This window comes from Tenrec ecaudatus, chromosome 2 (assembly GCF_050624435.1).
Source record: "Tenrec ecaudatus isolate mTenEca1 chromosome 2, mTenEca1.hap1, whole genome shotgun sequence".
Classification (NCBI taxonomy): Eukaryota; Metazoa; Chordata; class Mammalia; order Afrosoricida; family Tenrecidae; genus Tenrec; species Tenrec ecaudatus.
In genome coordinates this window covers 144176002-144201361 of record NC_134531.1, presented here as the reverse complement: position 1 = coordinate 144201361, position 25360 = coordinate 144176002, and the positions used below count along the sequence as shown (strand labels likewise).

The window sequence follows — 25360 nt, the reverse complement described above, 5'->3', positions numbered from 1 at the left end:
ACCAGTTGAGTCGATCGTGACTCAAAGTGACCTGATAGGACAAGGAAACCCCGTAAGGTTTCCAAGTCTGTAATATTTCTCATAGCGGCAGAACTCTGAACCCTTTACCCAGAACAGTTCACTTGTCAGGATAATTGAAGTACCGGTATCCCTAAAATGAATAGAACGCAAATCTACTGCCACTTGGTTGATTCCGACTCATGGCGACCCATATAGGATTTCAGAGGCAATAAGTCTTTATGTAAGCAGATAGAGCTGCTGGTGGGCTTGAATTACATATCTTGAGGTTCAATGAAGTACGATAAATGTTGAATAAAATGTAAAAAAAAATCAATGTAGTTCTTTAAGTATTTTGCAAGGGTAATAAAAAATATCTGGTGAGTTAGTTTCATGCTTGGTTAGGAGCAGGGGTGGGGAGAGAGGGGGAAGAGTGCCACATTGCTAGAATTGGCCCTCTGCAGCCACCGTCTTTGAGCTGGGCTTTCTGGTTTCCTAGCAACAAATGTGTTACCAAACAGGTGAGTTCTTCCGGTGGCTGCAGCCCAGAGGACACAAGGACCCTCTCTGGTCGTTCATCGTCCTGCTTCAAAACAAGCAGTTAAAATAATCAATGATCCCGCTGACACTGGGCTCACTAAGGTAGCCTCCCTGCCCTTGCTCTTCCCTAATCCCTGGCCTCCCCGAAGCCCTCCCCTCTGTGATGCGGCCTTGAAACGCTGGGCGTGACCTGCCCGCATTGTAGGTCTCACCACGGAGCCAACGCTTTTAGAAAATTGGGATTCAAAAAGTTTGTGGAAAAAATTAGTTAAAAGATACTGGGATATTCCCACAAACTTTTCAAAGCCTCGTCGTATACATATGAAACTGATTTATAAATTAAATAATCAAACACCAAATACTTTTTCTCTTAATCACAATTACATTAAATCGGGGGGAGGGGGGTCGTTACTGTCATTGCAGTTGATATCTGTCAAGAAGCTCTTTTTATTTATTTTTTATTTATTTTTTTAAGAAGCTCTTAAAAGCCACGATGGAGGCAGCAATGCCCCCACCTCAGATATATGTCGAAAAAACTCTGGCCATTATCAAACCAGATATTGTTGACAAAGAGGAGGAGATACAAGATATTATTCTCAGATCTGGATTCACCATTGTGCAGGTAACTTGTGGGCATGATGACCAAGCCTTTTTCTCTTTTTGATCCTTTAAAAGAAATCTTTGTTAAACTTTATTTTCATGTACTTTTTAGAACACCGTTTTACTGTCATGCAGTTCAAAAGTTCCGTCACATCATGAAGAATTGTACAATCACAGTCTGTTTTAGAACAGTGCAATAATCCACTTGAATTCTTAGTCTTGAGTATTATATTTAGATTAATTCTTTTTTTCCTTTCCCTCCCCTCTCTACCCCCTAGATTTATTCTTGAAGTGATAAAATGTGATAATTTTTTAATGCATACTTCAAAATGATATAAGGGGGGCTGGAAGGAAATGCCCTTTTCTTCTCCCACCCCAAGTCCCAGCTTTCACAGTCAATCACTGCTTTCTGTTCTTCCAGAAGTTGTTCACAAACCCTTTTGCCTCTTGAATTAGAATAGTTTTTCTCTCAACCCTTCCTGCACTTTTTACAAATTTCCTCAGCATTCCATATATTACACCTGAGTGGATCTCACCCTTGCTGACTGCTGTCTGAGATTCTCCTGTGTGGGTGACCCACCATTTATTCACTTTACAGAAGTACTCCGAATGGTGGTTTAGGCTACTGGTGGTGGTGGTGGAGGTTTGTTTTCCCTTCACGCTGATAAGCTCCACTATGGACATCTAAGGTCTGAGAGCCTTTTGTTGTGTTCTACAGTTGGTGAGTGCTGTCACTGAAGCTTGTAAGTGAAAGAGTATTGAGTATTAACAAATAGAATTGATTTTTTAAAAACAATTTATTAGGGGCTCATACAACTCTTATCACAGTCCATACATATACATACATCAATTGTATAAAGCACATCTGTACATTCTTTGCCCTAATCATTTTCTTTTTTTTCTCCTCTTTTCTTTTTTTACATTTTATTAGGGACTCATACAACTCTTATCACAATCCATACATATACATACGTCAATTTTATAAAGCACATCCATACATTCCCCGCCCCAATCATTCTCAAAGCATTTGCTCTCCACTTAAGCCCTTTGCATCAGGTCCTCTCTTTTTATTCCCTCCCTCCCCGCTCCCCCCTCCCTCATGTGCCCTTGGTAATTTATACATCGTTATTTTGTCATATTTTGCTCTATCCGGATCTCCCTTCCCCCCATTCTCTGCCGTCCCTCTCCCAGGGAGGAGGTCACATGTGGATCCTTGTAATCAGTTCCCCCTTTCCAATGCACTCACCCTCCACTCTCCCAGTATTGCCCCTCACACCCTTGGTCCTGAAGGTATCATCCACCCTGGATTCCCTGTACCTCCAGCCCCCATATGTACCAGTGTACAACCTCTGCCCTATCCAGTCCTGCAAGGTAGAATTCGGATCATGGTAGTTGTGGGGAGGAAGCATCCAGGATCTGGGGGAAAGCTGTGTTCTTCATCGGTACTACCTCGCACCCTAATTAACCCATCTCCTCTCCTAAACCCCTCTATGAGGGGATCTCCACTGGCCAACACTTGGGCCTTGGGTCTCCACTCTGCACTTCCCCCTTCATTCAATATGGTGTCTCTGTCTATATATATATACACACATACATATACATATATATACACATACATATACACATACACACACATGTATATACACATACACATATCTTTTTTTTTTTTTGCATGATGCCTTATACCTGGTCCCTTTGGCACCTCGTGATCACACTGGCCAGTGTGCTTCTTCCATGTGTGCTTTTTTGTTTCTGAACTAGATGGCCACTTGTTCACCTTTAGAATTGATTTTTTATTTCCCTTTTTGTACCATCCTTACTTTAAATTTCCAGTTTTTTATTTTCCTAAATTTATAGTGTCATAATGCCTGTTTAGTCAGTGTTTTAAAAATACATTAGTATTCAGAAAAGATACAACTATATCAGTTGAGCTTTGAAAGTTAGTTAAAAGCTGAGACTAAGGATGAAACAAGAAAAGTGTAGGAAAGTATGGAATCTCTTTTTTAAAGGAAACCTTTTATTGAAAGGAGCAGGTAAAAATGAACATTTTTGAAGGTGTTAGGACAACTGGGTAGCCTTTAAAAAAAAAGTAGAATTCAAGTACTATGTACCAGGCTAAACTCCATGTAAGATCTCAAAGACAAGATTATTGGATTTTTTATTATCCTCAAATTGGAACAGCCCTTTTTATTGTGACATAAAGTCTGAGGACTGATAAAAGACTGATTAAGATTTTTTTTTATTTAAAAATTTTTATTTCATTTTATTGAGGACTCATACAACTCTTATCACAATCCATATATACATCCACTGTGTCAAGCACTTTTGTAGGACTGATTAAGATTATAGAAAATTTTAAAACTTCATGATCAAATCCTATAAGCAAGATCAAGACAAAAAAGGAAAACTTGGGGAAAAAAAGATATTCAATTCATGCTATAAAGGACTGATTGCCCGAATGTAGAACGAGTTCCTAGAAAAAGAGTTCAGTAGGAAAATGTGGCACAGGAAAACAAACACATAGCTCATGGTAGCGGTTGTTGATTTCGTCCAATACCAAGCACCTGTGACAGAGCAGAACTCACTCAAGGGAGGGTTTTCTAGGCTGATGGCCAGGGCTTCTCCCTTGCGGCGACTCCAATTGAGTCAATTCCATCTCAATGGTGACCTTACAGGACAGAGTAGAACTGCCCCTGTGGGTTTCCGAGACTGTACTCTTTATGGGAATATTACAGGAGTAGAAAGCCCTGTCTTTCTCCTGTGGAGTGGCTAGTTGGTTCAAACTACTGACCAACATGTAACCACCACACCACGCCACCCAGGCTCCCGCCCAGAGCCACTGAATGAATTCACATCACCAGGCTTTCAGTCGCTTATCCACCGAGTTCTTCACTGTTGTAGCACCTAGACATCTTTTTTTTAAAACAATTTATTAGGGGTTCATACAACTCTTATCACAGTCCATACATATACATACATCAATTGTATAAAGCACATCTGTACATTCTTTGCCCTAATCATTTTCTTTTTTTTCTCCTCTTTTCTTTTTTTACATTTTATTAGGAACTCATACAACTCTTATCACAATCCATACATATACATACATCAATTTTATAAAGCACATCCATACATTCCCCGCCCCAATCATTCTCAAAGCATTTGCTCTCCACTTAAGCCCTTTGCATCAGGTCCTCTTTTTTTTTTCCCCTCCCTCCCCGCTCCCCCCTCCCTCAGCACCTAGACATCTTAAATGTATAAAAAGATGCTCAATCTTTAAGTAGGAAAAAGCAAATTAAAAGCGACCATTCAGCTAAACTCTAAAAGTAAGTGGCACTGAAGGGACTCTGGCAATTATGTACCAAGATTACAAATGCATTCACCCTTCGACTCACGGAGGCATTCCTATAGAACCTCTGGTCTTAACATGACACGGTAGACTGATGGTTGTGTTATGGTGTATATGGGTGTGTCATTAATGTTCACTTAGATCCTACTGGTCATACATGGGGTTGCCATGAATCAAAATCAATTCAGTATTGACTGGTTAGATGTGTTTGTTTACTAGTAAAAGATTGGAAACAATCCAGCTGTATTGAACCAGAAGATTAGTTCAATAAACCCTGAATCCACAAAGTGGAATATACAATTAAATTTAAAAAGATGAATGAGAAACTCTCTATGTCCTGTTAGGAAGGAAAGGGAAAAAAAGATAACCTTTTGTGAAAGAAAGAGGAAAAATAATATGCATTTAGTGTTTGTCAGTATTTGCAAAATGAAACATGGGGAGAAGGATTTTTTTAAATGGTTTCCTATTGAGGTCAGAGAAAAACGGAAGATTAGAATGAGGTTTTTAGGATATTCTCTTTGATATTGCTTTGAATTTTTTTTGAACCCTTCCATTGGTGGTTCAGCGGTTAAGTGAATGAGACCTGGTTTTGATTTTTGACAAATATAACTCAGGCTGAATGGGTTTTGGTGGTCCTTCCAGATGAAGAGAGACTAGTAAGAAAGGTCTGGTGATCTACTTCTGAAAATCAGCTACTGAAAATCTTACAGATCACAATGATCTGATCCACAGCCAATCATGGGAATGGGTCAGGATCGGGCAGTGTTTCACTCAATGTGTGCAAAGTCAACATGAGTCAGATGGAATGCAAAAAGATATGTAAGTGGCAACAATGGAAGTGTATGAAATGTGACTATTATATCAAGAAAACGACTTTAAAAAAGAAACCAAAGTGGACCAATGGTTACCATGGGTGAAGGAGGAAGGGTCATGGAGTTAGTGGTGGTAGAATAATTTGGAAAAGGATATCAATAATAGCCGCACAACACGGAGAGTATAGTTGATGGCACTGAATTAATACATGTAGAAGTTGAATTGGAGAATGTTTTGTGTATATTTATGCCACAATTAAAAAAGATAATTACACTAAAAACAATGAGTACAAGAAAGAAGAAAATGTTCTAAAATTGATTGTATAAAAGGTTTTACAAACCTTGATATGAGTGAACTATTGACTTGTATGGTATGTGGATGAAGTAAAACTTAAAAAAAATAATAAAATGGTCAAAGGAGAAAAAAATATGTATCTTTTCAGTAGGTGGCAGTCTTTCCTCTGTTAACAACATTGTATTACTGATAGTGTTTGATTTTCATCATTTCTCTTGTGAAAATATTCAACCTAATTCCAAAAAAATTTTACCTGATATAACTTTAAAACAATCAATAGAATCATTGCTTTGGTATCAACTTTAGTAGTTAATGGTGAATTATTAATTTTTAAAAATTATGCTGCTTTATTGAGCAGACCTGCATAAATTAACTTTCCCTGCTATATATAGTACATTGTCATAGGGGAGATTTTATTCTTAAATCTACCAAAGGGGAAAATCAGTCAATATGTATAAGAATCATAAATACTATCATATTTTCATTTTTTAATTTTTTTTTTGTAAATACTTTTTTGGGGGCTCTTACACATGCCTTCATTTTAAATAACAGAAGATTGAAATAAACCATCCAGAAACCACTGACTGCCAATCATGTGAGTTCTGATTCATAATGACCGCCATAGAATTTGTGAGGCTATACATCTTTACAGGTATAGATAGCCTTACCTTTCTCTCGAGGAGTGATTGGTGGGTTTGAACTGCTGTCCTTGTGGTTAGCCGTGTAAAGCTGACCTGGCAGCACAAGATCCCATTAGAATTCTATGTGAATTTTCATATAAGAACAAACATCAGTTTCAAAGTGGCTGAGCCTTTGTTAAGAATTTTCTGGAGACACAGCAGCTAAGACACATGAATCCACCCTGATGCAGAGACCCTTGCCAGAAATGAGATGTTTCCAATTCACTGGATCCAAACACTGTCTACCCACTGGTCTGTGATCTTCTACATTTGGCGTTATTGCACATGTGTTTCCTGAGTCTAAAGAGGATTTTGTGGATTGGTGTTGGACATATGGGCTAATATTGGATTTATGGACTTGATCTGGGCTGGGATGTTTCCTTAGTGTTCAATTGCTCTTGTATATAAATCTTTTTCTTATACATAAAACAAAAAAAGAAAAGAATGTTCTTCTTGCCCATCAGAGCCTGGTCATAGCAATGTTTACTGATTCACCTAAGAAAGTGTCTTTCCTAGCTTTATATTTTGGGCAGTTTAGATCTTTTGGTGCGAACCACGCAATGCTACCAAGTTTCTCTAATCTGAAGGACTGTTAAAATTCTAAATTGTAACACATGGGTCACTTGATGAGCTTCATACTCTCAGGACCCCCCCCCCCCGTTTTAGAATTTTGCATTACTTATGGAGATTTTAATTTAAACAGTGTATTCCAGCATCTCCCCATCCTTACTCCAGCCTCAGTTCTTCCTTACTGTCCACTTGGAATCCCTCTATGACATTTTATTCCTTATGTCACCAGAGTTCAAAATAGTGTAGGCAAATTTCATGATTAACAAAAGATAAATGGAAAAAATCTGAAGTTCAATTTTGCTACTTTAATGTTTACAAAACTCTCACTGCCATGAAGTCAGTGGTAACTCACAGCGCCCCCCTGTGGTTTTTCAAGATTGTTAACTACTGACAGGAGTAGAAAGCCCAGTCTTTCTCCCACAGAGCAGTGCTGGTGGTTTTGACCTGCCCACTATGCAGATCACAGCTACACCACTGGGTTAGGAAATACTGATACATGCAGTAGAATTTAAGAAGGAGATATGATGAATTTGTCATAAGCCATATGCTGAGGAAGGCTGCAGAACTGGGATAGTATTTCTTAAGTAGGTAAGTAACTTCTCCATATAATCTTATTTATAGATGATATTCCATTTTCTTCTATTCCTTCACAATACAAAGAGAAATCTCAAATTTGATGTCAAATTGATACTAATTTCAGGTTTTTAATAACTGAGGTATTGAACTGTTCTTTTTAATACTTTTGGTGACTGTTTCTCTTACAGAGAAGAAAACTACATCTCAGCCCTGAACACTGTAGTAATTTTTACGTGGAACAGTATGGGAAAATGTTTTTCCCAAATTTAACAGCTTACATGAGTTCTGGACCACTTGTCGCCATGATATTAGCTAGACATAAAGCCATCTCCTACTGGAAAGAGCTTTTGGGACCAAGTAATAGCTTAGTTGCTAAGGAAACACATCCAGACAGGTAATTTTTTTAAGGGAAAAATAAGGAATTGATTTGTATGTGAAAATGAAAAAAAATGTTATTATTGTAGATTGAAATTTCTTTTCACTTTTCTAAGTTTGTATACATGTTTAATGAGGGGGTTCACTTTAGATTGTAACCACTTAAATGTATAACTTTTAAAAAATCATTTTATTGGGGGTTCTTACATCTCTTATCACAATCCATACATACATCCATTATGTCAAACACATTTGTGCATTTGTGGCCATCATCATTTTTCAAAACATTTGCTCTCTACTTGAGCCCTTGGTATCAGCTCCTCATTTTTTCCCTCCCATCCCCCTCCCTCCCTTATGAACCCTTGATAATTTATAAATTATTATTATTTTTTCATGTCTTACACTGTCTGATGTCTTCCTTCACCCACTTTTCTGTTGTCCATTCCCCAGGGAGGGGGTTATCTGTAGAACATTGTGATAGGTCCTCCCTTTCTCCCCCATCTTCCCCTTAGCCTCCTGGTATCACTACTCTCATTATTGGTCCCGAAGGGGGTCATCTGTCCTGAATTCCCTGTGCTTCCAGTTCCTATCTGTACCACTATACATCCTCTGGTCTGGTCAGATTTGTAAGGTAGAATTGGGATCATGATAGTGGTGGGGAGGAAGCATTCAAGAACTAGAGGAAAGTTGTATGTTTCATCATTGCTACACTGCACCCTGACTGGCTCGTCTTCTCCCCATCACCCTTCTGTAAGGGGATGTCCAGTTGCCTACAGATGGGTTTTGGGTCTCCACTCCCCACTCCCCCTCATTCACAATGATACTATTTTTTGTTCTTTGACACCTGATCACATAGGCTGGTGTGTTTCTTCCATGTGGGATTTGTTGCTTTTCAGCTAGATGGCTGCTGTTTATCTTCAAGCCTTTAAGACCCCAGACACTTAACCACATTGCTTATGCACCTGCTTCGTCTTCAGCAGTCATGCCGGGAGGGTGAGCATCATGGAATGCCAGTTTAATAGAACAAAGTGTTCTTGCATTGAGGGGGTATTTGAGTAGAGGCCCAATTTTCATCTGCTACCTTAATACTAAACCTATAAATATATGCACATAGATATATTTCCCCATCGTCATATATAAATATATTTACATATGTACATGCCTGTATTTAGATCTCTATAAATGCCCTTTGCCTCCTAGCTCTTTCCTCTATTTCCTTTTACTTTCCTATTGTCCCACTATCATGTTCAGCCTTCATTTGGGTTTCAGTAATTTCTCTCAGTTACATTGCCCTTGATCAAGCCCTACCAGGCCTCCTACACCCTCCTCACCATCAGTTTTGGATCACTTGTCCCCTTTTCCCTGGGTTTGTTAACACCCACTTCCTTTCCCCCCCCCCTCCCCCTCTCCCATGTCCCCCCAGAACTGTTGGTCCGATTGTTTTGTCCTCCAGATTGTTTATCCCTCTTACAGCTCAGAGAACATTCCATACATCAGTTGTATCAAGCGTATTTGTACACATGTTGTCGTCATCATTTCCAAAGCATTTCTGCTTGAGCCCTTGATATAAGCACCTCGTTTTTCCCCTCCCTCTCCCACCCTCCCACCCTGGTGTATCCTTGATCTAGTACATATTGTTATTTCATGTCTTATACTGTCTATTGTCTCCCTTCACTAAATGTATATCTTAATGCAAGTGTCATTAAAAACCTCAGGAGATTTGGATTTATGATTGATTAACCTTATTTTTCGCTGATCTCACATTTCATGGAAAAAATTGGTGTGGCATTTTAAAAGAATATTTGGTAATGGTGGTCAGAAACAAAAGTTGTCAGTATTATAACTAATGTCTAGAAACATGAGTTTCTTGCGCTTTTGAAAAGACATTCCTTTTTCACTTCTCCTAAAACACCACCTCTTCTTCTAGAGAACCCCTGCAGTTTAAATCTATTCGACCTTCTTCCAGACAGATTTAACTTAAAGTCAAAATATATGAAAGCGTCCATATGTGAGAAGTGAGAATGGCTTGTTAAATTTCTAAATAGACTACATATGCTTTAAAAAATACCAGAGATCTCTTTGAACGGCTGTCTCTAACTTGCTTTTAGCTTAAGAGCCATTTATGGCACAGATGATCTGAGAAACGCACTTCATGGGAGTAATGACTTTGCTGCAGCAGAAAGAGAAATTCGATTCATGTTTCCTGAAGGTGAGTTACATTGCGCACAAATCACTTGTCAATTCCATCTGCTTATTTTTTTGCTTGGGAGATATAGGTGGGAGAGAAAATAACAGAATTTTTCACTAATACCTTTGATCTGATTCAAGTTGTAGTTATTTAAAGTTGAAGCTAAGAATGAAGAGCTCAACATTTCCCTCAGAACCTAGTTGTGCTTCTAGGGGACCTTGAGGGAAGAGTATTTTTTCCCCTTATTTTCTCTTGGACTAGCATATTCATGATCTAGGTTTCTCCTTCTGTGTTATTACTTTTAATTTTCTCTAATGATTCAGGGAAGTCCATTACACACGAATGAGAAAAAAAAACCCTCTCTTCAAAACTGTGATGAGTTACTATTTTCTCTAATAATTTACTGATGCAGTTGTGAAAGCAATCATTCCTAGGCCCCCTTTTTGTCTCCATTCTGTTGTGATAAACTAACTTTCAGAAGTAAGTAAATTTAAGGTGGAACAGTAAATACCAACTGAAGTGTCCTGTTTGTTTTCTGTATTTTGAGAGCTGAAAGACATTTTCATTATAAAGAAAATGTAAAGTATGGGCAATTTTAAATTTTCTGGCACATTTTCTCTTAAGTCATGTAGAGCTGGTTGTCAGTATTTTCTTGAAGATTCATTAAAATTAAAAAATGACATCCAAAACTCTATCTTAAAGATTTTAAAAGTCTCTGATTCTTAAAATTTTTTAAAAGACCAAAAGTACTGTTTTATAGGTATTTATATATAAAAGGATTGTCCCACGTCTATATATTAGTCTTACAGATCACAGATAATAGTACATATTGATTCTTTTATATTATCTTTTTCTTTGTTACTCTTTGGGTAGACAATTTGAAACACACAGAAAAGTAAACAATAGGCTCAAGTAGAAAGCAAATATTTTGAGAATGATGATGGCAACAAATGTACAAATGTGCTTGACACAATGGATGTATGTATGGATTGGGATAAGGGTGTATGAGCCCCTAATAAAATGATTTGTTAGAGATTTGATGTATGGATTGTTATAATATCTGTAAGATCCCCCAATAATATAATAGACATCCAGTAAAACCATCATTTAACTTCAGTGATTGTGGTAAGTCTTGTTTCATGTATACACCTCTCTGCTCTAGCTTCTGCTTCCCCTTCCCCTGTATTTTTTTGAAGTACATTTCAACTTGCAATGATGCCCTTTTATTGTGGTAGCACTATAGGCTTAGTCCTACTAGTGAATTGTATTTGTCCTGACGACAGAATAAAAACTCAATTTGGAAGTTCTTCTTATAGTATTATGCATAATGTCCTCAAGGCATGCATTAGTATTTCATTCTTCATCACAGCTGAGTAATATTCCACTGTATGTATGTACAACATTTTGCATATCCATGCATTAGTTGTTGGACCCTGTGGTATCCCCCTCTGGGTTATTGTGAAAAATGCTGCAGTCAACACTGTAATATGCTTATCTAAGAGTATAATTGTCATTTGCTAGAACCAAAGAACCCTGGTAACACAGTGATTAAGTGCTTGGCTGCTAACTGAATGGTTGGTGGTTTGATTTCAGATATTTCATGGGACAAAGATGTGGCAGTCTGCCTCTATAAACACTGTCGCCCGCGAAACCCTAGGAGGCAGGTCTATTCTGCCCGTATAGGGATGCTATGAGCCAACTGGACAAAGTGGGTTTTGATAGATGTATATTCAACTTTGTGTGGAACAACGAAATCATTGTCCTTAGTGGCAGTGCCATTTTACATCCTCATCAACAACCTCATCAAGCCTTTTTGTTTTTCCCATGGGAGAAAAAAACAACATCTTCCTAACAATGAGAAAAATTATACTATAGCTCATATTCCAATATAGAGGTGTAGGTATCTACTTTTGCAGCCCCTCTGGATCATTTAAGCAACCCCCAGGGGGCACTGTTGCTCACTTTGGGCAATATACTGCCAGAACTGGCAGGTTTGAAGCATCTACCTTGCAGTTACAGTCCAGAGCTTACTTGACAGCTCTCCTTAAATTGATTAATTAAATGCAGTTCATATCAAAGCTCATCCATGCTTTTATGTAGAAATTGACAAGCTCATTCTAAAACATGCATGGACACAAGGTTGGATATATAGCCCTCACCCCAAGGGGTGGGAACAAATATGGACAGTGTAAGACATGAAAGAACACTACTGTATATAATTGACCAAGGTTTCACGAGAGTGGGAGAGTAGGGAAGACAAGGGAAGAAAGAGGAGCTGATATCAAGGGCTCAAGTAGAAAGAAATTGTTTTGGAAATGTTGATGGCAACATAATGTATGTGTGCTTGATACCACTGAATGATGGATTGTTACAAGATTTGTAAGAGCCCACAATAAAATGATTTAAAAAAACATGTATAGAATTGTAAAGGACCTAGAATAGCTGAGGTGTTTGTGTTTTTTAACTTTCTTTTTTTATTATTGTAAGTTGAGTGGGAGTTTGTATTTAAGATCATCAATTTTGTATTCAACCAGTATAATTAATAGCCAAACCCTCCGAAAATGTAACCTTCCTCCGCTCTTTGATGTCGCTCCTTTTTTAAAACAGTTTTTGGCACTTCATCCACATATCATATAATTTATTAGTTCAATCTTTTTTTAAAAAATCATTTTATTAGGGGCTCATACAATTCTTATCACAATCCATACTTACATCCATTGTGTCAAGAACATATGTACATTTGTTGCCATCATCATTCTCAAAACATTTGCCTTCTACTTCAGTCCTTAATATCTGTTGCTCATTTCCCCCCCTCCTCACTGCCCCCTATCTCATGAACCCTTCATAATTCATAAATTATTATTATTTTGTATATATTACACTATCCGATGTCCCTCCCCCAGGGAGGAGGCTATACGTAGATTCTTGTAATCAGTTCCCCCTTTCTACCCCACATTCTCTCTACCCTCCAGGCATCACCACTCTCACTACTGGTCCTGAAGGAATCATCTGTCCTGGATTCCCTATGTTTCCAGTTGCTCTCTGTACCTATGTACATCCTCTGTTCTAGCCAGATTTGTAAGGTAGAATTGGGATCATGGTAGTGGGGGGGGCACTTAAGAGCTAGAGGAAAGTTATATGTTTCATCGTTGCTACCCTGCACCCTGACTGGTTCATCTCCTCCCCACAACCCTTCAGTACAGAGTGTCCAGTTGGCTACCAATGGACTTTGAGTCTCCACTCTACACTCACCCACATTTTCAATAATATGATTTTTAGTTCTTTCATGTCTGATAACTGGTCCCATCTACACCTCGTGATCACACATGCTGGTGTATTTCTTCCATGTGGGCTTTGTTGCTTCTGAGCTAGGTGGCCACTTGCTTATCTTCGAGCCTTTAAGACCCCAGACGCTATATCTTTTGATAGGTGGGCACCATCAGCTTTCTTCACCACATTTGCTTATGCACACGTTTGTCTTCATTGATAGTATCAGGGAGGTGGGCACCCATTGATATGATTTTTAGTTCTTTCATGTCTAATAACTGGTCCCTTCTATACCTCGTGGTCAGACAAGCTGGTGTACTTCTTCCATGTGGGCTTTGATGCTTCTCAGCTAGATGGCCGCTTGTTGATCTTCAAGCCTTTAAGACCCCAGATGCTATATCTTTTGATAGCTGAGCACCATCAGCTTTCTTCACCACATTTGCTTATGCACACATTTTTCTTCAGCAATTGTGTCGGGAAGGTGTGCATCCTGGAATGCCAATTTAACAGAACAAAGTGTTCTTGCATTGAGTAAGTGCTTGAGTGGAGGCCCAATGTCCATCTGCTGCCTTAGTACTTAACCTATAAATATATGCACATCAATCTGTTTCCCTACACTCATATAAATATATTTACATATGTACATTACAGTCTTTGGATCTCTATAAATACCCTTTGTCACTTAGTTCTTTCCTCTAGTTCCTTTTACTTTCCTCTTGTCCCACTATCATGCTCAGCCTTCATTTGGGTTTCAGTAATTTCTCTCAGTTACCTTGCCCTTGCTGAATCCCTACCAGGCCTCTCACACCCTCCTTGCTGCTGATTTTGGATCACTTACTGCTCCCCTGTCCCTGGGTTGGTCAGCACCACCTCCTTGCCACCTCCTCCCCCTCTCCCGTGTCCCCCCAGATCCACTGGTTCGTTGTTTTCTCCTCCAGACTATTCATCCAGTCTATCTTATCTAGATAGATCTGTAGAGATAATAATATGCACCAAAATCAAGTTATAGCAAGATAGGCGATGAGTGAGAACACAGCGATGACAAAAAAAAAAAAAGGAAACCAATTACCCATAGAAGAATAAAATAATTTCAACCCAGTGTCGCAAGGTGTGAACGCAATATCCCGGTGTGGAGGAGGGAACCGGTGGAGAGGTCTGGGAGGCTGGCCCCAGCACCATAAATTAAGTGGATTCCTGCCCCTCCCCGAAAAGAATTTTTTCCAAAGGACGACATTGACTCTGCAGCTCTGGGAGATGGACATATTTGATCAGAGCACACGGGAGCAGATGAAGGGGCAGGAGGAGAGAGTGGAGCACAGCCTGGCCCACCAGGCCGTGATGATGATGTTCCTGAGTAGAGCAGCCAGTCCACAGAGAGAACAACATGGCTGGCCCCACTATGAGACATGATGCCCCTCAGTGACTAAGGGCGATACAGGGGACAGCACCGGAGACACAGTGTGGGAATTGCACCTGACCTGATCCCACCACACCGAGGCAAATCACTGGGGGAGTGCAGCGGAACAGCAAGGGAATGGAGTGGCAAGGTCCCCAGGGAATGCTGAAAGTGGACTTCGGGGCCAGGGCGTGGTGCCCCAACAGACTGGACTGGAAAACGCTCCTAAGGGCCAGCAAACGATCCCTGAACTAACTACAAGCTTTTCTCTTGTGAACTGTTTTATTCTGTTCTTTGTCAGTGGTTTGTTTTTGTTGTTTTGTTGTCTGGTTGTATACTGTTGCTTTGTTTTCCTCTGTCTAGTTTTCGTGCATGTTAGTGACTCCACAGGTCTGTCTGAATAGGACAGGCTGGATGAACTATCTGGAGGAAAAACAACGGGACCGACAGTTTTGGGGGGACTTGGGGTGGGGGGGTAGGGGGGGGTAAGGAAGTGGTGTTAACAAACCCAGGGACAAGGGAAAAACATGGGACCCCAAATGGTAGAGAAGGGGGAGTGGCAGGCCTGGTGGGAAATGATCAAGTGTAAGGTTGCTTAGAGAAGAGGTATACTCTAGCCCAGGTGGCGATGAAGCATGGTAGTAGGGCAGGAGGAAAGTCAAGGGAGATGGAGGAAAGAGCTAGGAGTCAAAGGGCATTCATGGAGGTCTAGACAAAGACATGTACATGCAAATATATATAGGAGGATGGGGAAATAGATCTATGTGTCTATATTTATAGGTCAAGTATTAAGGTGGTGGAAGGACCTTGGGCCTCTACTCAAACACTCCCTCAATGCATGAATACCTTCTTTTATTAAATTGGAACTCTATGATGCTCACTCTCCCGACACAACGGGTGGAGCCAAAGTGTGTGAACAAGTAAATGTGGTGAAGAAAGCTGATGGTGCCCGGCTATCAAAAGAGATAGTGACTGGGGTCTTAAAGGCTTGAAGATAAACAAGCGGCCATCTAGCTCAGAAGCAACAAAGTCCACATGGAAGAACACACCAGCCTGAGTGAGCGAGTGGTCCCAAAAGGATCAGTTACCAGGCATCAAAGAACAAAAAATCATATCATTGAGTGCACACCTCCATGATAGGATCGCTGAAGACAAATGGGTGCATAAGCAAATGTGGTGAAGAAAGCTGATGGTGCCCGGCTATCAAAAGAGATAGTGTCTGGGGTCTTAAAGGCTTGAAGGTGAACAAGCGGCCATCTAGCTCAGAAGCAAATAAGCCCACATGGAAGAAGCACACTGGCCAGTGCGATCACGAGGTGCCCAAGGGACCAGGTATAAGGCATCATGCAAAAAAAAAAAAAAAGATATAAGTGTGTGTATGTATGTGTATATGTATATATATATATGTATATATATATCATATTAAATGAAGGGGGAAGTGCAGAGTGGAGACCCAAGGCCCAAGTGTCGACCAATGGAGATCCCCTCATAGAGGGGTTTAGGAAAGGAGATGGGTTAATTAGGGTGTGAGGTAGTATCGATGAAGAACACAGCTTTCCCCCGGATCCTGGATGCTTCCTCCCCCCAACTACCATGATCCGAATTCTACCTTGCAGGGCTGGATAGGACAGAGGCTGTACACTGGTGCATATGAGGGTTGGAGGTACAGGGAATCCAGGGTGGATGATACCTTCAGGACCAAGGGTGTGAGGGACGATGCTGGGAGAGTGGAGGGTGAGTGGGTTGGAAAGGGGGAACTGATTACAGGGATCCACATGTGACCTCTTCCCTGGGAGAGGGACAGCAGAGAAGGGGGGAAGGGAGACTCCGGATAGGGCAAGATATGACAAAACAACGATGTATAAATGACCAAGGGCATATGAGGGAGGGGGGAATGGGGAGGGAGGAGGGGAAAAAAAAGAGGACCTGATGCAAGGGGCTTAAGTGGAGAGCAAATGCCTTGAGAATGATTGGGGCAGGGAATGTATGGATGTGCTTTATACAATTGATGTATGTATATGTATGGATTGTGGTAAGAGTTGTATGAGTCCCTAATAAAATGTAAAAGAAGAAAAGAGAAAAAAATGATTAGGGCAAAGACTGTACAGATGTGCTTTATACAATTGATGCATGTATATGTATGAACTGTGAAAAGAATTGTATGAGCCCCAATAAATTGTTAAAATTAAAAAAAAAAAATTTCAAAAAAAAAAAAAAAAGAATAAAATAATTTAAAGAAAAAAATTTAAAAAGAAAGACCTGTAAGTAGATCAAGCTCTGATTTTTGATCTCTAGGCATGCCCTTCAGTCAGGTCCAATGGGGTACCATGCTTTGGCCACAGAGTCTGTCCTTTGTACTCCCTCAGGGGCTTTTGGAATGTATAACTATAAAGAAATACCATACACACCAACTAGAGATGGATAGATAGCGCTATCAAGTTGAATCTAACTCATGAAATCCTTATGTACAACAGAACAAAACATCGCCAGTCCTGCATCATCATCTTGTGGCTGCCATGCCAATCCATCTTATTGGGAGTGTCCCTTTACCACCATGATACCCTTCTCCAGTGGTTGATTCTTCCTGATAACATGGCCAAAGTAACAGATCTTTTAGAATGGCTGTAATCAATGGTGAGGAAGTAGAGACATTAACACCCCCGCCCCCCTCACCATACATTACTATAAAATGGTATAACTGCTTTGGAAAACATTTTGAGAGTGTCTTAAAAAGTCATAAATAGAATGAATGTTATTGAAAGTTTTGCCGTACTCCAAACCCTCATTATTCCTTTAAATAGTGTCTAGTCACTTAAGCTTTTAATTTGTATGGGTCAACAATTCATGTATTTCAATCTGAACAGTCAGTTTATGTATGTATAATTTCCTTTTCTCAACAGTGTTTGCATTCTATACCATTAGCTAAATTAATGATACTATCAGTAGAATTACCTTATACTCCAGGGGAATGATTGATAATGTTCTCTAACATAAATGACAATGAGGTGAACCAGACTTATGTAAACCATAGCTATATGAATGGATCTTGGGCTCACACTTAATTCTAGTCCCAATCTAAGAACAATTGGTTCTTATGACATGGCCTTCCTTGCTGCTCACCCTCTTGAAGAGGTTATTGAAGATATAGGCACTATAGCAAAGTGTGGTGAAGAAACCAGACGGTGTCCACCTAGCAGAAGGAATAGTGTTTGGGTTCTTAAAATCTTGTCTTTAAACAAGCAGCCATCTAAGTGAGGTATCAACTTTAAGTCCACATGGAAGAAGCGCACCAGCCTGTGTGATCCAAGGATTATAAATAATAAAATACAAATACAAAGGAGGGAATGGTATCAGAGCTTAAATTGTAAACACCCGGTTTGCAGAAGGCAATGGATGAGAGTGGAAGCCCAACATCCCTTTACAGGGTCCACGTATGGATTAAGCCTCCAGTGAGCTCCCTGTGACCACAGTTAAGGTCTGTGAATTACCTTGTTATCAGACAGAGAGCCTTGTCAAGTTGATTATGATGGACGTTTGATCTCCCCTTTGACCCATTTTTAATTTGTTCTAGTTTTTAATATTTTCTGCTTTTCAATTGAGGTTTTTCTGTTTTATTTTGTCATTGTTTTGTTTGATTTTTTTTGTATATGAAATCCAAGACAGAAGGGAGACTCCGGATAAGGCAAGATATGACAAAATAACAATTTGTGGATTATCAAGGGCTCATGAGGGAGGGGGAAGCGGGGAGAGAGGGGGGATAAAAGGAGGACCTGATGCAGAGGCTTAAGTGGAGAGTAAATGCTTTGAGAGTGATTAGGGCAAAGAATGTACAGATGTGCTTTATACAATTGATGTATGTATATGTGTGGATTGAGATAAGAGTTGTATGAGCCCTAATAAAATGTAAAAAAAGAAAAGAAAGAAAATGATTAGGGCAAAGAATGTACAGATGTGCTTTATACAATTGATGTATGTATATGCATGGATTGTGATAAGAGTTGTATGAGCCCCTAATAAAATGCTAAAAAAGAAAAAAGAAATCCAGGACAGGTAAATCTACAGAGACAGTAACTGGGTTAATAATTACCTAGGGGCATGGCAGGGGGTATTGGGGAGAAATGAGGAGCTAACAACAATGCATATGAGACAGAGAAAGTGTTATAAAATTGATTGTGGTGGTGATTGCACAACTCTTCTTAATATTGAATTATTGAATTGCATGATATGATTATGTTATAGGCCAATAAAACTATTGCAAATGAGAGTCATGCATAAATTTACCATGTAACCCTGCTAACAATTTTACTCAGGACTCTACCCAACTAATAGAGAAAAAAAAAATATATATCCCCACAAAAATCTACACACGAATATTTATAGCTGTATTATTTGGTCCAACCTCAATCTGGAAACAGTCCAAATGTCCATAAACTGGTGAGTGTATAAACAACATTTGGTATGTCCCTACAAAGGATTTGTTGTTGTTGTTGTTAGGTGCCATTGAGTTGATCCTGACTCATAGCAACCCTGTATACAAGGAAACAAAACACTGCCCAGGCCTGTGCCATCCTTTGTTCTTGCACCAGCATTGTTCTTATGTTTGAGCTCATCGTTGCAGCCGCCGTGTCAGTCCAACTTGTGGAGGGTGTTCTTCTTTTTCACTGCCCCTCTGCTTTACTAAGCACGAGGTTCTTTTCCAGGAACTGGTCTCTCCAAAGTACATGAGACAAAGCCTCACCATTCTTCCCTCTAAAGAGTCCTCTGGCTGTATTTCTTCCAAGACTGATTTGTTTGTCTTTTTATCAGTACACGGTGCCCTCAATATTCAGTAGCCTTATATTTTTCCTCAGAGCAGCTGGTAGGCTTGAACTGCTAACTGTGAGGTTAACAGTCTGACATGTAACGCACTGTACCATCAGAGCTCCTTAGTTTCATGAGAATGCCTTAAAAAAAAAAAAGATTCTTTTTATGCCATAGAAAAAACATTTTTTGGGGAATCAGGATTAATACACATTTTAATGAAAACTCAAGTTGATATCATTCCAAATCATTGAAACTTTGCAGCAAATTTATGGGAATGCTGCTCCACATACAACACAGGTTAAAGAGCATTTTATTTATTATGTGTTAATCATTTTATTGGGAACTTGTATAACTCTTATCACAATTCATACTTACATACATTGTGTCAAGCACATTTTTACATTTGTTGCCATCATCATTTTCAAAACGTTTTCTTTCTACTTGAGCTCTTGGTATCAGCTTCTCATTTTTCCACTCCCTCTTCCACCCTTCAACCCTCAGACACCCTTGATCATTTATAAATTATCATTTTTTCGTGTCTCACACTGACTGATGTCTCCCTTCACTCACTCCTGTTGTCCATCCCCCTGGGAGGGGGTTATAGGTAGATCATTGTGATCTATTCCCCCCCTTTGCCCCCACCTTCTCCCGTACCCTCCTGGTATGGCTACTCTCAATATTGGTCCTGAGGAGTTTATCTGGCCTGGATTGATTCCCTGTGTTTCCAGCTCTTAGCTGTGCCCTGTGTGCATGCTCTGGTCTAGCCAAATTTGTAAGGTAGAACTGAGGTCACAATAGGGGTGGGGATAGGTAGGGAAGAAGCATTAAAGGACTAGAGGAAAATTGTATGTTTCAACGGTGCTATGCTGAACCCTGACTGGCTTGTCTCCTCCCCACTACCTTTCTGTAAGGGTCTCCACTCTGCACTCCCCCTCATTCACAATGGTATGATTTTTTTTGTTCTGGGTCTTTGATGCCTGAGACCTGATCCTATCAACATCTGCTGATCACACAGGCTGGTGTGCTTCTTCCATGTTAACTTTGTTGCTGAATTGAACATTTTAAAGGTCAGGAAAACTCAAAGATACAGGGAGAAAGGAAAGACTATCAACTTCAGTAGATGAAATAGACTGAAGTCCAGAAAGTGCTAAAAAGGACTAAAGAATTACTTGAAACAGGAGCTGCTGAAGTTGGGATCTCACATGGTTTGGCATTTAAAAATTCAAGCGCTCAGTAGTTTGTTGTTGTTTTTTGTTGTATACTGTTGCTTGATTTTGCTCTGTCTTGTTTTTGTGCGTGTTATTATCTCCGCAGATCTGTCTAAATAAGATAGGCTGGATGAACTATCTGGAGGGAAAAAAAAAATTCAAGTGAGCATTTTGGTCTCAGCCAGCTTTTGGCTAGCTGGGTGGCAAAAGCAATGTGTGAAGATCAGTTAACTCTACCCATCAGTCTATTAAGATCAAAGCTAATGATTATTTTATGTAATGAATCATGATTAGGGACAAGTCTTACATCTAACTATATAATTCAGAGAGCAAGGCCCAGTGAAAGTAGTGACTTCAAAGGGTCTGTGGGGCCACATTCAAGGCAGAGGTCAGTTAGAGGGTTGCAGATCTGTGCTCTATGTGCCCCATAGAACAGTGCCTGAGCAATACGCAGTGAGCCCTGAGCAATACGCAGTGAAGGGGAAAATTGATATTCTAGTTATACCTTCATATTTTTCTTTTTATAATACCATTCACTATAGAAATATTTTATTAGACAACATGGAAATGCAGAAAAGGATAAAGTTGAAAACAAACTCTATCAGAATCTTCTATATCAGCGGTTCTCAACCTGTGGATTGCGACCCCTTTGGGGGTTGAATGACTCTTTCACAGGGGTCAGCTAAGACCATCAGAAAACATGTATTTCCAATTTTCTTAGCAACCGAGACACCGCTCGTCACTCCGTTTCCAAGCGGGTCCCCCCATACAGATAGGCCCACACACGAGTACCCGGCATGGTGACATAATCACGCCAACCCCATCACATACACCCCGTACAAATACAGATGTATGTGACACGGTAGGCAACACAATGTACTTATGCGGACCATGCACACTTGTAGGAAGCAGCTACTATGTAGAGAGCAGCTACTGTGTAGAAAGCAGTGTTGGAGGTAAAATGACACTCCATGAATTATAATTACATATTGTTTTTGTGATGAAACACTATGCTTTAATTATGTTCAATTTGTAACAATGAAAATACATCCTGCATATCAGTATTTATATTATGATTCATAACAGCAAAATTACAGTTATGAAGTAGCAACGAAAATGATTTTATGGTCGGGGTCATCACAGCATGAGGAAATGTATTAAAGGGTTGTGGCATTAGGAAGGTTGAGAACCACTGTTCTAGATGATCACTATTAATAGTTTGATATACTCAGTATTATCTAGATTTATTATTTCTGTGTATGTGGGGTTGGGGGGACCTTGTTTGTGTGCTTGTATTTTTAACCAAACTCTTGTGAGGAGCCCTGGTAAAGCAATGGTTAATCGACTGATAACCAAAACATTAGCAATTTGAGTTCTCCAACTTGCTCCATGGAAGAAATATATGGGAATTTGCATCCATAAAGATTTTTTTTGTTGGTGGGGGGGCATGTTTTAAATTCTTTTTTTAATAGCTTTATTGGTATATAGTTCATATATCACACAATTTAAACAGTTGTATTAAGAGTTGTACAATCATCACTACAATCAATCTCATTCCATTAAGATTTGCAGTCTAAGGAGCTGATGCCAGGGGCTTAAGTGAAGAGCAAATGTTTTGAGAATGATGAGGGCAATTAATGTACAGATGTGCTTTACACAATTGATGTATGCATGGATTGTGATGAGAGTTGTATGAGCCCCTAATAAAATGATTAAAAAATACCGTGACGAGGGTCTTGGCTTGGATTGCTTTCTCTATTATGCTCTGTTACATAGTTCTGTTACCTTAAAAAATCATCAGAAAATCTTTTGCAGGCTTCCTTTTTTAACAACTGTGTAATATTTGGTTATTTGTGCTTATTTTAATAAGTGCGTTTGTATTTGCAGTGGTAGTCGAGCCAATTCCAGTTGGACAAGCTGCTAAGGATTATCTAAATCTGTATGTGATTCCAACCCTGCTTGAAGGGCTCACGGAGCTTTGTAAGCAAAAGCCAGGAGATCCTTTTGTAAGAAATTTTAAAAATTTAATTTTCATGTTTGACATGTTTCTTAAAAAAATTTTGGGACATTGTTTCTTTAAAACAGTAAAAGTATTGAGTTGTTTTAAGAATTTTATAAAACTATTTCATAGCCATTTTAGATCTTCCTTTTGTATAACTTTTTTTCCATTAAAAAATCTATTGGCAAAGAATGTACAGATGTACTTTATAAAATTGATGTATGTATGTGTATGGATTGTGATAAGAGTTGTATGAGCCCCTAATAAAATGTTTTTTAAAAATCTATTATCCTATCATGCATAGCACCAAACTCTCCTCACACTGTCTTCTTCACAGTTTTACTCTTTTTTAAAATTGTTTTATTAGGGATCATACAACTATTATTTATTTTGCTAAAAAGAATGAGATAGAGAGGTAGTTTTATTTTCAGTTCCACTTGGTTTCCCAATTGTCCAACACCACTTGATGAACCATCCATATTTTCTTCATAGATTGGAGATTCCACTTTGCCATATGCTACATCCCTACATGCACCTAGGCTTATTTCTGTATTTTCTTTTCTGATTCTCTAATGTGTGTCTGTTCATTTGTAAATACAATGTTACTTTAACTCTTGTAGCTTTATGACCTTTTAATTACTTTTCATGCCTATTTCTGCATTCTCTTTTTTAATAGGAATGTTTTCAGATGATAATACCTACTGCCATTTTGCTTTTTAAAAATGTATATTTATCTTTGGTGGCACTATTCAGCCAAACCTACAAATGCATTCATTGTGTCACCATTCAGCTACTGCTCTGTGGGTCTACTTCTCCTGGATTTCCTGCACAGAAAATGATACAGAACACAGACCAGAAGCAAGCAGCAAACAAAAATCCCAACAACCACCACTAGATAAAAGACAGGAAAAGCCTTAATCAAAAAGAAAGGGGAAAATATTAAAAATTGAAAGAAATTTTGGGCAGAAGGAAGATGAAATGATAAGGAATTACATCGTAACTTAGTGCATCTGCCACAGTCCACTTTCCAAGGCTCTCTGTCTGATCGCAGGGCTGCTCACATGCCTGCCGTGGTCAGAGGGTGCCTCGGAGGACCAATCCATGTGTGTTTCTGCTCTCCTTTATGCTATAACCTGCAAACTCTGCATGTGTTCACGAGTTAAGCACTGAAACCATTTCTTCCTTTTGATTTGGATTTTATGTTAGTCTGGGTACCTTAGAGAAACAAATCCACAGAAACTCATGTGTAAGAGAGAGTTTTATATAAAGGGTAAGTGTGCATCAAGAAAACATCCAAACCCAGTGCTGCCCAAGCCCACAAGTCCAACATTAACCCATTAGCCCATATGTCCGACACTAATCCATGAAGTCCTCCTCCATCTCACAAAGCAGATACAAGATGCTGATTGCAGGAGGAAAGCGGAGTCAGGGAATGTGTAAGCATCTCAGCTCTGGCAGGGATCTCCACATGGCTGCTCCAGCACCCAGGGCTGCATCGGGGAAGTCAGCAGCCTTGCCAACTGAAGCAGGGAACTGCTAAGGCAGCTTCACCCTGGTCCCACCATCACAAAACAAGAAACCCGAGAATGAGAAAGGCGAGGCTCACTGAGCCATTTATCCCTCCACCCTACAATTAACCCCACATGTGTTTACCAGCCAGGTTGGCACAATAAACTAACTCAGATTTTATTATTTACAGTCCTTGGATCACACATGCTGGTGTGCTTCTTCCATGGAGACTTTATTGTTGCCTTGTCCCTATTTCATATTGTTGAATTTTATAGTTCTGAGGTTTGCACTTTGGTTCTTAACCCCTCTTGAGTTTGCTTTTGTATGTGTAGTGAATGGAAACCCAATTTTGCCAGCTCCATTTGTTGAAAGACTGTCTTCTCCATTTAATTTTGATCCTGTGTTAAAAAATCAGTTATGTGTAGGTAGGTAGATATTTTTCTGGATTGTCTTATTTTTTCCGTTCGTCTGTATATCTATTGTTGTATCATTACCAGGCTGTTTTGGCTACCATGGCTCTGTAGTAGGTTTTAAGGTTAGGAAGTGAAAAACCTCCTACTTTATTCTTCTTAAGCAGTGCTTTGTTTATCTTGGTCTCCTTGCTCTCCATATGAAGTTGGTGATTAGTTTCTCTACTTCTTTAAAGAATAATGTTGGGAGTTGGATTGGAATTACATTATATTTATAAATTGTTTTGGATACTATTGATATTTTCACAATGTTAAATCTTTTTAGCCATGAGCGTGGAACATTCTTCTCTTTATGTAGAACTCATGGTTTCTTCTAGTAGTATTTTATAGTTTTCTTTGTACAAGTCTTTTATTTCTGTGGTTAGGTTTACTCCTAAGTACTTGATCTTTTGTGTGGCTATTATAAATGGTATTATCTTCGTGACTTCCTTTTCAGAGCGCTCTTCCATAGTATATAGGAATTTGATTGATTTTTATAGGTTGTCTGCCACCCTGCCAAGTGTTTCCATTATTTCCAACAATTTTCTTGTCAAGTCTTGTGGGTTTTCTATGTATAGAATTATATCATCTGAAAATAGTTTTACTTCTTTGCCGGTTTGGATGCCTTTTAATTTCTTTTTGATGTCTAGTAGCTCTGGCTAAGCCTTCCAGCACAATATTGGGTAGGAGCTGTGATAAAGAGCATCTTTTGTCCTTTTCAGTTTCCAAGGGAAAGCCTTCCTCGACACC

At 39.3% G+C, this 25360-nt stretch overlaps 1 protein-coding gene across 1 annotated transcript; it reads left to right on the top strand.

The window, feature by feature from the left end:
* The first annotated feature begins 528 nt into the window (after nucleotides 1-528).
* On the top strand, nucleotides 529-24902 carry NME5 (NME/NM23 family member 5). The gene is made up of 6 exons (XM_075542694.1): nucleotides 529-639; nucleotides 1013-1159; nucleotides 7605-7810; nucleotides 9900-10000; nucleotides 22541-22737; nucleotides 24897-24902. Exons 2-6 carry the CDS (start codon nucleotides 1031-1033, stop codon nucleotides 24900-24902), a joined length of 639 nt encoding a protein of 212 aa, XP_075398809.1. The 5' UTR covers nucleotides 529-639; nucleotides 1013-1030.
* The last annotated feature ends 458 nt before the right edge of the window (nucleotides 24903-25360 follow it).

What these genes read in the sequence shown, in the direction of transcription:
- NME5 (XM_075542694.1), top strand. Translation starts at nt 1,031, where the DNA reads ATGGAGGCAGCAATGCCCCCACCTCAGATATATGTCGAAAAAACTCTG. An exon ending in CTGGATTCACCATTGTGCAG is followed by an intron (nt 1,160 to 7,604) that starts GTAACTTGTGGG and finishes TTTCTCTTACAG; the next exon opens with AGAAGAAAACTACATCTCAG. An exon ending in AAGGAAACACATCCAGACAG is followed by an intron (nt 7,811 to 9,899) that starts GTAATTTTTTTA and finishes ACTTGCTTTTAG; the next exon opens with CTTAAGAGCCATTTATGGCA.